This window comes from Atractosteus spatula, chromosome 3, assembly GCF_055471065.1.
Source record: "Atractosteus spatula isolate fAtrSpa1 chromosome 3, fAtrSpa1.hap1, whole genome shotgun sequence".
Classification (NCBI taxonomy): Eukaryota; Metazoa; Chordata; class Actinopteri; order Semionotiformes; family Lepisosteidae; genus Atractosteus; species Atractosteus spatula.
Window position 1 is genome coordinate 8,166,256 of NC_142708.1, and position 17,809 is coordinate 8,184,064.

The 17,809-nt window shown below is 35.4% G+C and overlaps 1 protein-coding gene across 1 annotated transcript in view; it reads right to left on the reverse strand.

Moving 5' to 3' along the window:
• The window catches only part of LOC148837338 (receptor-type tyrosine-protein phosphatase mu-like), a 37,517-nt gene extending 31,270 nt beyond the window's left edge, over positions 1-6,247 (reverse strand). The window contains exons 1-4 of the mRNA XM_088912326.1: positions 6,099-6,247; positions 3,917-4,048; positions 1,329-1,454; positions 740-922 (exon numbers count right to left, since the gene is read on the reverse strand). Of these exons, the coding sequence (XP_088768452.1) occupies positions 740-922; positions 1,329-1,454; positions 3,917-4,048; positions 6,099-6,189 (532 nt within the window). The 5' untranslated portion in view covers positions 6,190-6,247. The remainder of the gene's footprint in view (positions 1-739; positions 923-1,328; positions 1,455-3,916; positions 4,049-6,098) is intronic.
• Between the last annotated feature and the right edge of the window lie 11,562 nt (positions 6,248-17,809).

Below are 17,809 nucleotides of genomic sequence, written 5' to 3' on the forward strand. Positions count from 1 at the left end.
AAATCCATATCTATATACTCTAGATCTATTTATCCTGTCCTGCAAATTGTAACTGAAACAAGATCAATTCTGAAAACAAAATTTTAAAATATTACTGGAACTTGGTCTCCTTTGCAGGCAAATCAGTGACAAACTAATGATCTAACACCAGTGAATAATTCAGACATTATTCTCCTGATAAGCAGGGCATATTGGTTTCTTTCTGTGTTTTTCTTTTTTTGGGTTTTCAACAGGCTTGACATTCAACGAATTGCAACACTCCATCAACCAATGAATGAGGTGATTTCACATAGTCAAAGTCACTTGAGTGTATCACAGTCAGTCACAAGTGACCGATTAATCAAAATATCACATAAAACATATAGTCAATATAAAAAGCCTGTGTACCCTCTTTTTTTAAAAACACATGCATAAATGGTGTTATATTTATTTTCAAGTTCAGTGTATTGAGTTGATTTCATAGAAAAGATAAACAATTTTTGTGGGAATTCTCACAATTTCTGTGCAATTTCAGTGTTTTCCTATTTGCCTAATAATAGCACAGTACTGACATACTGTACCTACAGTACACAGATGTACACGTGATGTCTATGCTAATGCATCTGAAATCAGTAATTTCCATTTTTATATACATTTTCTTTTTAATGTGAATGGATTGTGCTGCCTTCCCACAGTCTATTATACATGTGGTACAGTATAGTGTATGTTATATTATGACCAAAGAAAGCAATAGTCTTACCCACACAGGGATGTTTAGTGCTCCAGACAGGCGAGCTTCTGTTAGCTGTATACTCACAGGTCACCTCTGGTGTTATTTCAAAAAAACCCTTGGAGCAGGATACAGGAAATGGAGAGGAAACTGGCACAGATGACAAAAGATCTTCAGCATTTATATTGTGCAGATCCTTGAGACAACATTTGTCTGCCACACAAAAAAACAACCATTTTATTATTTAAGTCAAAATAATCTCAAGAAGCTGTATTACAAAGGAAAGATGTTTGTTGCTTTCTATTTTTTTATTTCCTTTTAACAGCTCTTAATTCCACCCATCAATTATCCCAAAAAAATGTTATTCCTGGTAAGAGTTTTAGAAAATTTGAGTTCTTTTGTATTTTCATTTGTTATATCAGTGCCATACTGATTTGATTCATTACTGATTTGTAAATTTAGAATTTTACTTTGGATTCTCACCCACAGTAGGACAGTTTTTGTTTCTGTACCTTTTTATTTTGTAATTTGATGTTTGTTACAGTAACTGTTAGCATTTCCTGTTATTTAGACAATTTACTGTTGTTTTGGTAAGTAAAGCAATTTAACAAACTCTTACCCCGACTGGTGGATTTAGCAATTTCCTTTTTGTTTTTCTTAGTTGCATTGTTTATTGTCTTCACAATACTTAAAATAAGCTTGCAGTATGGTCTGGAACTGTAACATTTCGTAAGAAAACAATTTTCTGCAAAAAAAAATAATTCATTTTTTAAACTCTTTCAATTACCTCTGTTAAGTGAGATGAGTTCTGCCCCCGCAGTGTTTACTGGAATTGCAGCCTTACAAGCAGGTATAGAACAGGGAAAAGTAAAAAAATGAGCAAGTCTATCTATAATGGGAGTGTGAATTGTAATTTTCTCTAGCTGTTTTACAATGCTACAAGGAAGAACCATCTAACTACTGTAGGCTTCTAGTTCTGCTTTATGTGTATAACATCAAAGCTAGCAGTCATGGCTAGCATTTTCTTTGACCTTTAATCAGTGAAGTGAGTAGATACTGTATATTGTAGCATATCTTGCAGATATTCTTATTTTAAATGTACTATCAAACATACTCTGTTCTGTAAGTATAAAACAATGGGCAAACTTTTAACATTTACATAATGTACAGTAGTTGTCTGTTATCTGATCAACTCACTTGAGGTAGTCACAATAGCCAAATAATTATTCAAATGGTTTACTAATCTTTAATTTAGACTGATCTGATTTGCAGTTTTGTATGCTTAGTTCATACATTTTTAACAGTGATTGGATAATTCTTGTTGAGATCATAAAGCCAGCCTGCACAGGAATACTGTGTCTCAAGAGAGGATTAAAAGCCACACGTACATAGAAAAAAAAAACACTGCAAAGAGAAGCATCTGGGACATGCAAGAGTTACCAACGTCCTTCAAAAGAGAACAGAGAACCTTTACCTGTCCAGGTAACATGAGCGCTAAATGTGTATAACTAACTAGGCCTTAAGGGACCTGTTGTCTAATCTTGCTGAAAATACTGAATTTCTGTTTGTGGAATCCAAGAGTTTTCAACATCTCTCACTGTTTCATGGCACACAGTTTGAATTGGTACAGGTAAATTGTCTTAAATGGTGATTATTTAGTCTTTGGCAAGATTCATGTTTGATTGGACACAGGATCCCTTATCGCCCTTTATGACATTCATATCTGTATTATAAGGAGAACCGCAAATTAGTTATAAGAATATTATCAAGAGAATATGTTCTGTGTAGTGGGAGACTACTACAGTCATACAGTCATTCCCAATCTAAGATCTGTGAATGTCTGTGAAATATTGATCAGGGAACTAACTTTACTTCACGACTGATGAAACAGCAGAGTGATTGTCATCAAATATTTGACAAGTACCCAGTCTTATTCCTACCACAACCGGGAAGGACTGCTCTCCTAAATCATACCATCCATCTTAAAGATTGTACACCTATCCGACACATTTAAATACTGTATTTCCATAATTTATTGTAATAATTGTTTTTGTCCTGTATTTAAGATTGCTTCCTGGTTATTAATGTACTTGGTCACAGAACTGAAAAGCAAGAACACACATGTTGTGTAAAGTTTGGTATTCCCTGACTGCAGACAATATCATTCTGAGTCATTTCTAGAATTTGCTTGCAAAACATGATCAGAACATGATATTTGATATTCAATTGATAGTTTTTATTTTTATTTTATATTTTTTATAATTCAATTTGAAACACTCCCAGTTTGATATAAAATGTATCTTACAAGGAATACCTTTGAGGGTTACAGAATCTTTAAAGATTGTGATTTATGGGAATGTAAATATTAGTGAGCTCTCAATCCTAGAAAGAAGCACTGATTAAACAAACTTTTGACTCTCAAACTTCTTCATTTAGAAGCTGACTTGACCTAAAATGGTGTGATGGTATGTTTTATACTCCTTTTTTATATCACTGAAACCAGAAACCAGTAACAGAGACATACAGTAACTCTCATTTAACTGTGGCACTAATATCCTGCACAAAAACTGCACAAAAAGAACAAACAGTTCACATGATTGAAAACATATTGATTTATTTATTTTTTTAATTCACTTTCTGAAATTGCCTGATAAGACACTGACCCTGCCAAAATTGTGGTGACCCAGCAGGCAAACCTAATTACTGAATTAATTTGAGAAGCCAAAGAGAATATTATGGCCTAAAATTATGTGCTAGATTTTAGTTTCACTTGAATATGGATCAATGAAAATGATAATTTTATTTTTTCACTGTGTTTTGCTATTTTATATAGCATTTGTATATTTGCTACAATATAACACTGCAACGTCGATACCTATTCTATTAGAGTATATCCTAATTTGTATTTTTAATTAGAAATGATCTTTTCCTGTTGTACAGAAAAATGTTCCATTGTTTTATCTCTAATGCAACCAAATATCCTTATACTGTAAGTCTATTAAGACACCAGGACTGATTTATGCATTACAATTTCATACTACTTAAAGAAAAAAGACAATTTGCAGTATGTTTCAAAGTGTAGTTTTTTTTCAAGAGGGAATTTTCTGTTTAAGTTTTCTGCTTAAGAGGTTTCTTTTACTTTTTTGCTATGTAGACATTTCATGAAGAACAGTTAATTGAACACAGAAAAGAGATTTACACACTTACCCACACATTTAATATATCTGTCTGTAAGCTCTGTTTTATTTTCACTCTTTCCAAAAATACATCCCACCATCTCCTTAGAATCTGATAAAATATTAGACCCATTTCCCAAAAATGTCATTACTGTGCAATCGCCTGCAAAATAAAATAAAAAAGATACTTATTTTACTAGGAATCAATCTTGAGTAGTACGTAAATTAAACGAGTTATGCTCTCAGGTTCTCTGCATTTCTGCACTAGAATAAGTCACAAAAATTAACTCTGAGGCACTGTAGCTATTTTACTGCTTTAATTTAGTGTTTCCATTTGCATGGAACAACTGCGAATCAAGCTTCTTTGTCCCAGCTCTTCATAATGATAAAAGATATTAAGATAGCTGGTTTAAGATTTAATTTGACAAAACATATTCTACAAATGTTAAATGCAGGTTACAGACTTCCTTTTGCATGTAAACATTAGGTATTGAATATACAGGTATTTATTTCTGCATGATTTCACATCTTGACAAAAACAACATTTTTGTCCGTCCAGTATCAGGAAGCCCATATTCATGGAAAGGCTAGCAGCATCCCAGACTCCCTCCTGATAAAACAGAATGCAAGATGGGACTGCATCCTGGCTAGGGCAGCGTTCCATCACAAGGCACACACACAATTTAAAGACATTAGATTTCAGATGAATTTGGCACCTGAAGAAGGCTCCACAGCTGAAACATTGTGTCTCCTTTCAGTTCCTTTCAACACGGAATAGACCTTTACCTGTTCCTTTGCAGCCTACGCATGCCGACGTAGCTACCTACTTGGACTTCGGCAACCACACCTAACATTGTGTCTTTGGATGGTGGGAGGACATTGTAAGAATATCATAATACTCCATGCTGATTTCAAACCTGGTAAGTAGCAGCAGTATAAATCACCAAAGTACCATGTTACCTTGGTACTGTTTCCAATTTTTTTAATTATGTACAAAGGGCCTATGTTACTGAATGAATGCCCCTGGTTTTCTCACGACCTGCTACAAATATTAGCCTTTTCTACAGCTTTCAGACACTTCTTGATTCACCAAGCCAGACTGCCAGATTTGTGCTTTGTGTTTGATCACAAGGTGGTATTTGCTCCATGTAAAGGCTATTCACCTTAATCTGGCAGGAACCTTTACAGCATCATTTGCAGGAAATGCTGCAGGAGAACATTATTATTATTATTATTAACACAGTTAATTCAAGTCTCCAATAGAGCATATCAATTAAATTTTCAATAGAATAAGAAAGTAGCATAAGTAACATAAAAAACATTTAAAGCGATTCTGATTCTGATTACTTCACTGCTCGTTCTGATTTTGAAAATGTCAGGTTCCCTTGTAGTCTCCTCCGACAGAGCTAATCTAGATGAGGATATTTAACAGTATCTGTTTCCCGTTTTGACTTTGTAAATTTTGAAAATAAACAGTGGTCCTTGCTGTTCTGCTGGGTCTGCATATTCATTTTAAAAATACATATTCTGTATTTGACATCCAAGCAAATATATTTAGGAGAAAATAACATCTATAAATAAAAACTAAACCAGCCATTACAAACTACCAATGAGTTTCATGAAAATGTAAAAAAGCATTAAGTACATGTAAAACAGTTTAACCTGCTAAGAGAAGAGATGATGAAGAGGTCTTAGTGTTTAAAAAGAAAGGAAAAAATAAATTAATGGAATGTGAGTTTAAAAAAATAATTAGTCTTAGGTTTCTGTTGCAGTACAAAAGCAGCATTACAAATGTTTTTCTTGTGTAAACTAAAAACGATTTGTATGAGATAAACTTGCATTTACTAATATCTGCTGTTGTTTGGAAAATAAAACTTTGGTCATTGCTCTGCTTCACTTTCTTAATATACTTAATTCTAAGTAATATATCTTAGAAGTAATATATCCTTAAAATCACAACTCACTCAAATGCTTCCACAAGTTTTGGGGGCCACACGCAAGTATATATATTTGATGTACAGTAGAAAAGAATATTTGTGTGTGTAGTCCAAAAGGCTAAATTATAAAATGGAGCATTCAACATTTTATATTTTTAATATATATATATATCGGTTTAAATATAGTACAACATAATAATAAGTTAATTTAAATTAAAGCTGTCTGTATTATCTAATATGTATAAAAATCCGATGCAAATTTGTATAAATACCTACTTTTTGATGTTCTTGTTTCAGTGAAGGTCAGGATTGAAATCTGGAAACAAATGATCCGTTTCATAGCCAAAAATGACCTTTTTGGTGCCATATTGCTGTTTTCTGCAGGAGGCTCTACAGTAGAGTGACTACCTCCCAATGCTGAGATGCAAACAGGGAACTAACTCATACTGCTATATTTAAAATGATTGATGTAGCTCTTTTTCTTCTTAATTTTGCTGTGAAAGTGGTTCTGTTGTACAGATATATATTTCCAGCCATGCATCTTGAGATCTAATTGTATTTGGCTGATAGTTCAAGCTTCTCATTGAAACAACTGGTCACGTTTGATTGTTTTAAAACACAAAAGAGCAATAAAGCAGAAGAAATTAACTTGACCATTGTTGTGAAACCTATAGTACCTATAGTATGAAAGCTAACAGAATCAAAATAACTTAAGAATTCTTTAAAAGGGACAAGTATATGTATTACTGTTGGTGACAGGTAAATACACTTGATGGGAAGCATTTTTGCTCATTTTCTTCTGACCTTTGAAAATCAAATGTATTGGATGGCATCGTTGAAGAATGGCCATGTGTGTCTGTTCAGGGCAAATATTTTATTTTAAAGTTTTTTTAAATGGTGAACAGGTTAAAGCAAACATACAGTACATTCTGCAAATAGTGTTGTAGTAACAGTGTTCTGTGTAAAGTAAAGGTTTATTCCATACTGAAAAGAAAAGAGACACAACGTTTCAAATGTAGAGCCTTCTTCAGGTGTGAGGGAGAGAGGAAAACAGGATGATGTAAAATATAATGATGACTTGCAAGAATGTTGTTATGGATTGCAATTAGAAAGGAAAGATGGATCACTTTTTTAGCATTTATTTTAAAATACAGTATCTCTTCATGGATTAATTAAAAAAATTCAGTCGTTATGGAGTAGTAGACTAGCATTAGAATTTGACCAAACTATTATTAAATAGAAATATGGGAGGTGGTCAAATTTTAATGTTGCGCTTCTGTTGGCCTCTGTCTAAATACTCCCTGGCTCATTTCTTGCATATTAGGGGGATTGTGACAGCTTTACTCTTCGATGAGCACTGTAATTTCCCAATTAACCCCAAAATATGAAGTGCATCAAGAACACTGTCCCTTTATACAGCATGCGCTGACTCATTTAATAATTATTAAGAATTTTCACAAACTGCAGAATTAAATGTTTAATTCCATGCTGAAAAATGCAACATTTTTGCTGTTTAGCCTTTTTCAAGCATCTGGTACAGTTCCCCCCTCGATTGTTTTGTATATTTTTGTGAACAGGTTTTGAGAATTCTCCGACTTGTCAGGAGACTTGTCAGAGTGGGAAGTATGTGCTATACACTAGTAGAGTAACCTACACTATTTTATGCTGTATGCTGAATGCCTTTGTGAGCAACTGCAGGAACAAAAGATTAATATGTGTTAAATTAAAGTATGTTAAATATTTATTTTACCAAATAAAATAAGTAGCCAATTGCCGAAATAAATGTACTGGTAGTTATTACCCAAAATGTATGCAAAATTGGTATTTCACTCATTTGGTTAGCTTTTTTTAATCTTAGTGACTTGCTATTAAACGCTAAGCAGAACTGTCTGTTTTGGTTTAAGCTTTGAATACACATCAAACTCGATGGATTGTAACGTTAAGAAACAGAAATACAGCAGATAAAACAAGTAGGCAGCTGCGTCAGCATGCTTAGGCAGCAAAGGAAGAAGTAAAGGTTGATTCCATGCTGAAAAGAGAAGAAAAGCAACACAATGTTTCGGCTGTAGAGCTTTCTTCGGGTGTCAACACCCTTCTTTGTGTCTGCCACCCACAGAAGGCTCCATACATTGTGCTTTTTTTTCTTCTCTTTTCAGCATGGAATAAATCTTTACTTGTTCCTTCCCCAGCAGATAAGGCAGTTTCTTGTAAGACATACAGTATATGCTTCCTTTCCCCATTTGCAAGGTTTTACAGTGCATCCATCCTTCACTAACTTTGCAGCAGATGTTTGGCTTTCCCCTCATCTATCAGGCATGACATGCAGATCCATGAAGCTGCGGGATGTTTTCTATTTGGCCTCATCCATCTGTAATTGCGGTGAAGTGTAAATTGTGTTTTCCTTGTGACAAACAGGACACTTATATTTTTGTAACTGTGCCCGCTGTGAGAGTGAGAGTTCGTGTTTTTTGTGTAATGCACCCACAACTTAAAAAAATAAAGGAAAAGGAAAGAACATACTACAAATCAAGCTGTGAGAGAAGTGAAGGAAGGTACTGGGATGGTTATGGCACACCAGTATGGCCCATTAAAATGACTCTTATTTGTACTGTTTCTTGTAAATAGAAATAAATACTTTTTATAAATTCTCCTCTGATATTTATTCCTTCTTCTCTATTTGTAGATTATGATAAGATTCATTTGTACAATGAATAAAATGTAAAACCATAAATGAAAAAAAAAATCCATTACACTTTCTGAGAATGCCAGGTTCTTGATTATTTAATAATTATCTGAGAGCCTCACACCTTCTCAATTCTCCTTTTTTAAATTACCAGTATGATTAAAGTGAAGTGGATCAATGCGTAATCCTAAATATCAATAATAATCTTTACCTATTGAAATATAAGTGCCTTTCCTGCGATTAACTCTAGGATGGTTAATGGAAGAAATGGCAAGTTAATCCACAGGCAAGTACAATGCCAAAAAATGTTTGACGGCCCCTTAGGATTCTCATGTGCAGTGTTTCACATGCAGTATTTGGCACCTGGTATTAAGTCCTAATAATAGATAAAGTTAACCCGATGCATTAAGTGACACAAGCGTGTCTGAACCTTTAGATTGAATGAGTATGGCTGCCCATTGAGCAGCAATAACTGCAAGTACACATTTCCTGTAACCATTGTTCAGTCTCTCACATCGGTTTGGAGGAATTCTGGCTCACTTCTCCTCACAGAACTTCTCCAGCTCTGTAACGTTTGAGCGCCGACTTTGCTTGGACAGCTCGCTTCAGGTCCCGCCACAACATTTCGATGAGGTTTACGGGACGTCCACATTTCTACCAGGCCTTTTTAAAACGTGGGATTTCTTCTTCTGCAGCCAAATTGTTTAGAAAGCACTGTATCAGATGGACACAGGCTCCTTTGCCTTCTCTGTCGTTGCTCTCCACTTGACTAACTCCATCATTTCCAGTAAGCTGCTGGTGTTTGGCCCAGCTGCACTCTGCTTCCAGGGCTGCACACTGAGTAAAAGGAGTGAGACTGAATGGAGCAAAGAGGAAGGAGGTAAAGACATCTTTTGCATGGTCACTGCTCTCCAATGGAGTGCCCTCTTCCTCAATGTAGCATACAGTACTTGTCAGGTACAGATATTCCCTGAGCTTCTCTGTCCAGGGTCCTGAAAGCCATTTTATATTGGCTTTTTTACTCCATAGCATTTAAATGTCAATGAAAAGCTATTTGAACAGGATAACGCATATTTCTGGTGTATCCATAATGTGATGATCAATAGTTTGTGAGATATGTATTTTTATTATTGATCTGTGCAGGATAATCATCACACAGAAAATTCCGTGTCTTACAAGGTTTAACAAAATACAACATGTTTGATTTGCTCTGAACACCTCTAAGAAAACGCATGTAATATCGATGGCTACAGATCAATCCAATGCAGAGCTGAACTAATTACACAGAAATAGAGTGCTTTGATGTAATATGGCTATATATAATTTATCAATGATATAAAGGAAGCTGGACTTTAGTGTGACTGGGACTGTGCTCAGGATTGATTTTGCCTGCATAGTGCTGTCTGCCTTGTGTGACACTTAATTATTCAGAAATAAGATCTTATTGACTTTAACCTGTTTCTTTTTACTTTTTCTATAAGCTTTATATAAGGCTTTTTGTGCTCATCCTACTAGTATTCATAATAGGATTACATGTTTAGTCTTCTTAAAGGTGGAACTATTTTGATGTTGGTTTGATGCTGCAGTGGAAGGGGACAATGGTGGGTTTAGATCATGACAATGTCAGTGTCACGGATTCAGCAAAGGGAGATGCTGGGGGGAATGGCTCATTAGGGGCCTTCCATCTCCCCCTAAGGGGCTTGTTCTTTGGGGGGTAGATTATTGGTTTATTTATTGTTTCAGATGGGGACATACGAGGGTCTCTGCTAAATATGATTAAGGTTTCATCTATGTAATGGCACTTCTTCACTTTTGTTTTACAACTGCTAATCCTAATTTATTTTTTTATATTAAATTAAAGTAATAAATACAGCCAGATCATTATTATATCTTTCGGCCATAGGAGCTGTTGCTGTGATTGCTGGTCTCTTCTCTCCTTCTTTGGAGATGGTGGCTGAGGTGTGTGCTTTTCCCCTGGCCTGCTCTGCACCTGGGGCTGGACAAAAGGGTCAGAGGCCACTGTCTGGCCACTTTGCAGAGCTTGAGAATCAGAAAAGCATAAAAGCTGGAATATGTTGCAGGCTGTGATGGGAGCACAGTGAGAGAATAATGCCTTCGACCCATTAGGTCTTGCACAACACAGAACCTGATGTTGCATCTTGCATTCCTTTGCCTCTTAAGGGAGATCTGTCCTGTCTACTCAAGACTGCGCCGATAGTTATAACACGCAAATAATTATACTGAATGTAAAGCAAAAATTTACTCCACCTTTGTATGACAGATGTTCGATCATATAATTTGATTTAACTTTAGCTGCATTTTTCAGTATTAAAGAATGACAGTTTTCAAAATATATTACTGCAATATGTCATATAAACCTTATTGTAAACATATGGAATGATATGAAATGCATGTGATCTGTCCAAACAGAAAATGAAAATCTGAGATAATGTCTTTTGGGAAAAGAGAAATATTCATTTCACTCTCTATTACACCTTAAAACAGTGCATATATTTTTCCCATAGAACGATGATAACACAGTCTGGTGAAGGGGGTATTGTAAGTACTACATTTATAAAAGGTTTACATTAACATCATATTTATACCTTAATATCTTAGATACTATTTTCACCTACTGTGTTATTGTGTTTTTCAAATAAGTATCTTAAAGATGTTAAACTGTGTCCTTGTGGTCATGCAGCAAATCTTTATTTCACTCCTGTAAAATGTTGTTTAGACAATGTACTGTATAGCAGCCATATTCATCTCTTGAGTCCCTAAAGCCCTAAAGGGCTTCCAAACACTATGTCACAGAGACCTGCTCACTTCATGTAAGAATTACTACTCTCCATTAGGGGACTTCATATCTGTCTTTTTGTTCATGTACAGTTGCTGATGAATAGCGGAAGTATGGTCAAAACAGTACAGCTGAGGTCGGGTAAAACATGCTGACTGCAGGGCACAGTTCCTCTTCCAGTTCACTAGAAAAGCTTTTTTCAGACCATTTCAGTGAGAATGCTGTGTTATGTAATTATACAATTGAAGTTATTTCTGCAGTAGTGTGTGACATTCTTGTTCAAGCCCCCCCCAGAAGCTGAATCTTACATCCTTAATCATTATTTATTTCTAGGAGGTCTTTGGTAAGTCAGTTGTGTATGGTTTTAGTATAATCAGTTCAGTCTAAATGTTATAAACTTTTCCCAATTTTTTAATTAACTAAACACTTTTAAAAGACTAGTGCCAGTGGGTAGCATTGCTCATTTGAGTGATCCATCTTTGGATAGTAGTTCGATTTTATTGATAAGCACAAAAAACAAAACTTTGAAGTTGCTCCCGTGCAATTTGGTACGCTGGGGCAAAATGGTTCCTTTTTTCAGCTTCTGTATTTTGTATGTAGATAGAATTACTCAACCAGAGAATAACCAAATGACTTGTTCACATGCTGAGGGAGTCTGGAGCTGAAACTATTTTTAATATCTAAGGTATTTCGGCTTTTCATTTTGATTACTTCTGAATTAAAAGCAGCAGTCTTCTACTTCAAGCCATGCATGACCAGTAAAGGACATACAGTATCATGCTGTGATCAGTAAAATAATTCTGACCCAGGAATAAATCTAAAAGGACAATCTAAAGAATAGTCAATCAAACCTAACCTGCATGTCTTTAATCAAATAATTCATTCAATCTATGTGGCAATTTTCATTCTGAAGGGTGCCAAAGTTCTTTAAACATTTTTTTTTCCACTTCCAATGAAGTTCCATTTGGCAGATTAATAAATAATGTACTGTATAGTTTTTAAAACAGAATGTTGAAAAATGTCATTTAATAATAATAATAATAATGATGATGATGATGAGAATAATAACTTTTATTTATAAAGCATCTTTCCAAGCCCAAAAATGAAGAACATAGTGCCAAAGAACAAAAATAGAAAAATATAATTAAAAGTAAAAACAAACAAACATACAGGACAAACTGTAAGGTACTGTAATCAGACATTGAATTTCCTAAAAAGTTTATTTTTAAGTTTAGATTTAAAAAAAGTCAAAGACTTTGTCTTCAAAGGGTTAGAAGAAGGGCATTTCACAACAATGTTGCAGCAGAAAAGACAGAAAAGGAATTTGTCCCAGGTACAGTATAGTGACCAAATGACCACCCTCAACTGCATAGAACTTACAGGTGGGACTGTGAACATGAAGGAGTTCAGAGATGTATGATGGAGCTGGATTATTTAAAGCCATGAAAGTCAGTAACTAGATCTTACATGTGACTTTATAGACAATAAAAAGTTGAATGTGTAAAATATTAAATGTTAGACAAACACTGCGAAGGATGGAGCTTACTACTATGGTGTCTCCAGTCAACATACTGAGGTCTTGGTTTGGAAATTCAGCATCAAGACCTCTTGCAGAAGTAACCTGGTTTTAATTAGAGGTCTCTCATCCCTCATCCACAAAAGGACTGACCAGGCCTAGTCTTGCTTAACTTTTGAGACCTGATCAGATTGGACTAGAAGGTGTTAATGGTGCTTACTTTGGGAGGAGAAAGAAACCAGGATGGCTGTCATATACAGTATATGCAAACACAGGGAAAAGATCCAAACTCCCTACAGACAGGGACCAGAGGCATAAACCGAATCCAGGACTCCATAGATACTGTATGAGGCAATAGTGTACACCACAGAAAACTTGGTGTCAGCAGGAAAACACAGACAAGTGTGCCCGAGTCTTGAGGTATCCTTGATGAAAAGAAATCTTCTGAACTGAGTTTGCATAATGGTTTTCACTTACTGTAGCTACTGAACACTAAAAACAATTATGTAATGGTACAAGGGGTCTCATATGAATGTATAAACAAAACAAGGGAAAAATACATTATTCCGTTTGCTTAAAACAAACAACAACAAACAACACAGTGGATCCAAGATAAACTCTAGTTTTATTTAATTCCAGGAGTTTTTTCTATGGCGAAGTCAAGATCAAACCATTAGTACTACAAATGGCTAAAAACGTAAATACTAACTCAGTGCCTATTTCAACACTTAACGAGCAACACAGTTAATTGTGTTGGATAAGGGCTTGTTTTGCTCCATTAGGTTGTCTGGGAATTGCTGTAATTAGTGCATGAAGAAACACTTCCCTTTTCACTCATGAAACACAGATATTCTAAAAATAGTGTTTATTTATCAAAGGTAATTAGACAAGGATAATACATTGTTCAACAGTCATGCTCGAATATTGCAGTTAATTGGCACAGCACAAAAAAATATCAAGGCTCATTGAATCTGAGATTTATCTGTTTGTTCTACAGGTAACCTTTCCACTTGCAAACAGTGTATGTGTCTTAGGAACACCTACAGTACATGTACAGTATACTGAAGTTTAAAAACTTAACTAATATACGTAACTAAAATTTAAAGTTCACATTTGGATGAGTTTTGTAGACTGTTGCATTTTGAACTTTGCTTAGTGTTATGAAACATTAAAATTAACTGCATTAGCTTTGTCCTTTTAATGGAATGTTTAATAATGAAAATACCTTAATATCATAAGGAGTATTGTTACTAAAAGTACTTTCCCATTTCAAAATGGATTATCACTTGCCTTAGTTTCAAACCCAAGCCATTTAAATTGACCTCCAGATGATTGAACACATAGCATTTTACTTAGCTCAGACTTTCCTTTGTCAATCCGTCTTAATGACCTGCCGCAGTAAATTAACATTTACAAGCCAAAGTCAGTTCTACAGTATACAACAATGCCCATTTCTCTTGTCTGTCAAATTCTAGTTCTGTTTTGCCAGAGCACCTACTGTACATCAGTCTAGCAGGGGGGCTTTGCCACTCTCAGCATTATGTAGGGCAGTTTGGGGTCTGTTTGGCTTTCGAAATGAAACATCCCAAACTTCCATTTCAGAAGAATTATGCAACTTACAGCAAATGGAACTTGTGGGGTGAGCTTTATTTTGCAGTTTGTTACCTGTATTTATATAATACAATGAAACAAAAGCAGAACAAACTCATTTTTATACAGTACATTCTTATACACAAACCTTCTGTGTAAATTTGGTCTTTTCCTTATCTATAACCGTGATGTTTAAAACCATGTTTCTACTTGTTTTCTCTCAATTCAAGTAGGCAGGGGTGTCACAGACAGAAATGTGCTTTGCTGGCAGGTAAAAGACATAATACAACACACAATACATGTAACACAAGATGAACCCATTAACAAATAATAAACATACATGTATTAAAAAAAGAACTATATATACATAAACTAAAATATATGTTCAATTTCCAAAATGACCAGGTTAGTGGCTGTTGGAATAAAGGATAACTTAGGTTTATTGCACTTGAATCTTGGTAGTCTTAACCCAGACGGAAGGAGCTCAAATTCTCTTCAAGTGGTGGTCGTGACAGTCAATGATTATATTGGCCTTCCACACCATTAGTTTGACGTAGATGTCTGACAGCTGTAGCTGTTGTGCAGCAATAATTTTGCTGGTTACCTCCACTATGTGTCTCAGTCTATTTGTATTGCTTGTATTAAGTTTACAAACAGTATATGATATATATTAATATAAAACATACTAATTGAATAGTATATATCAATTTTATATTTTGGGGGAAACAGAGCAATCCTTAAGTTCTCTGCAACTAATGTGTTTGCACATTGCTCTCTAAATGATTGTCTGCAACAAGTACAGTATAATATTCCCAAATGTCCATCACCCTGAACAGAACCTAGATGGAGTGCACCAACCTGACCACTGATGGGTGCTATTCTATAGATATTAATGGGTACCCACCTACAGGTAAGACAGAAATGTCGGTGACATCCCTAAAGAGCTAAGCTAAGAACAACCTATGCTCTCCGATCTGCACAGAGAGTTTTCTGACACAACCAGCCACGTACTGTAGAACCTACAGTAGGAGAAAACACTGGAGGGGCAGGATGCACCAGATGTTGTGTGTATTACTGTCTCCAATACAGTGGATTGACTGCTCCCACACTTTACACGCCACACAGGGGAGTCTCTGACTCTTCCTGTGTCTGCTGATAAATAAGTACATTTCAGTCATCTCAGAGTATTTCGGCACTATTGGCATAAAATATTTGTTAGATTAAAAGGGATTTTTTTATGTGAAGTAGATTTTCTGTTAAAATTAAGAAACTGTAAATTCTAAAATGCTTTTGTGTACTTTTAAAGCTGAAAAGAAATGGTACACGATTGTGCAAAACTAATATACAGTAACACTTACTGTTCCCTGTTGGGAAATTTCCCTTAGCTTTTACTATGAGTGTTTAGGGGCATCTAGTGGTTTATTCTGGAATGATAAATTCACGAGATTCTTTTTGAGTCAAATAAAACATACATTTGACCAATGTTAGTGAAAACTATAGTTTACAAGTATTTAGCCTTTTAGAGTTTATTTAGTCCTAAGGTAATTTGTCTCTAATATTGCTTTCACCACATACCTGAGAGTTGCGGGAGTGCAGAACAAAGCACCCAGCTACTGTATGCTGTTGTTGGTTTCTTTCAGGAAAAGGCTGGAAGAGATCCTCATATCTATTAACTACTAACTATAAAAATGAGCAGTTCTTAGTAGTAATGTTTATGTTCTTACCTTCTTAATATTAATATTTAAACACTCAAAAGAAGGGATAAGAGCCTGTACTCTCCCTCCAAATAATTTCTCAAGGGAGACATGATGCATTACAGTATCTAAAAATAGATTAACAATTGAATGTAAAACGTCCTTTTCTTCATTTTTACTTAACTGAATCAAGCAATTTGGGGTTAACGCCATTGATGCTTAGTCTACATGCTTAGGTCATTCCCTTCAGACTGTGTTCTGATCTTTGAGCACTGCTTTGGCTGTGATACTAAATCAATACCCCTGTCACTAAGCATACCCATACAGCATAGTTTGGCAAACAAACCAGATAATGTCTGTGTCAAGGCAAAGGAAAAAGGAACAGCTACAGAATCTGAATTTTAACAGGCAGTTCAGCTTCCCAGTTTATGAGCTTAAGAAAGATCTAATTAAGCAGAGCACTAATTCAACTAAAGGTTCAATTAGATAAGTAATAATGACCAGGGCTGGGAAGCCATAGTTTATTGCTTCAGATAGACCAGGAAATTTACTGCTTACACAAAATCACCCAAGGCCCATGCTCCTTTGAGTCTCCATAGTAATATTCCTAATGATTTGCCTTCAGGCCTCAGACACGTTTTTTTGTATAATACTGTACACACCAATAAAATTATACAATACTATTCTGTTGACTATAGAACTAAAAGCAACTGTAGCAGCAAACTATATTATTACACTTAGAATTAAATGTTACTAAAGATTTCCAACAAAGCAGTCTGGGCCTCTGTGTAAAAGCCGACCAATATAGCTAAAAGGCCCATCTGATAAAAAATCTTGCAGGTCTGGAACACAGACCAGGACATCTTAAAGCAATGCTGAACCTCCATAATGATATACAGTATGGTGCAGCTTAGCTCCAAACAATCTGCTACCCTTGATAGGTCCCTGTCCATCTTTTTAAAGGATTATCACACAATGAGGGCTCTGCAGGGTGGGTACCAGGGTTATACCTGATAATATCCTAACCAATCATCAACTGTAATTTCGTACCTTAAAAGGTAGCACCCAACTAATTTCTGTGGGTTGATCCATTGACTTCTCTACTGTCTCCAACTGAACATGGCAAATGTGACTCTAACAACCACATGAATGCCAGCAGTTTGGTTCAGGGCTTAAACTTTTCTCCAAGATGCCAGGCCAGTCAATAAAGAACAAAACTTCACCCAAGGTATTATTCCTGCAACAGCATAAATCTTGTGTTTCACGAAACCACTGTTATTTACACCTGATCAACAAAATGTATTACCTAATATATCCAAGTACATTCAGTAAAAAGCTATAGCAGGAATGGACTCGGTTTTTCCCCACTCCTCTCACTTAAGGCTGCACCCAGGCAGATGACTGTGCACAGATACAGTGTTTTTAAGACCAACCATCAGTGCAACACTAACTTCCTTACAGAGCTGTCCTCAGCAATGCTCTCTCTCAGCACTGGGACACTTCCAGCACACAGCAAGCTACTGCCAAATCAGACAATTTTAAGCCAGCACAACTCCATGTTTCCAGTGGGACATTTAAACTTGTCAAGGAACATTCTGCCAACAGATCTTTGAGTATGAAGCTTTTTTACTCAGACTATAATTATTGAGGGTTGAAATATTTTTTTCCAAACAGGTTTTTATAGTTTAGTTCACAATAGTAAATGCA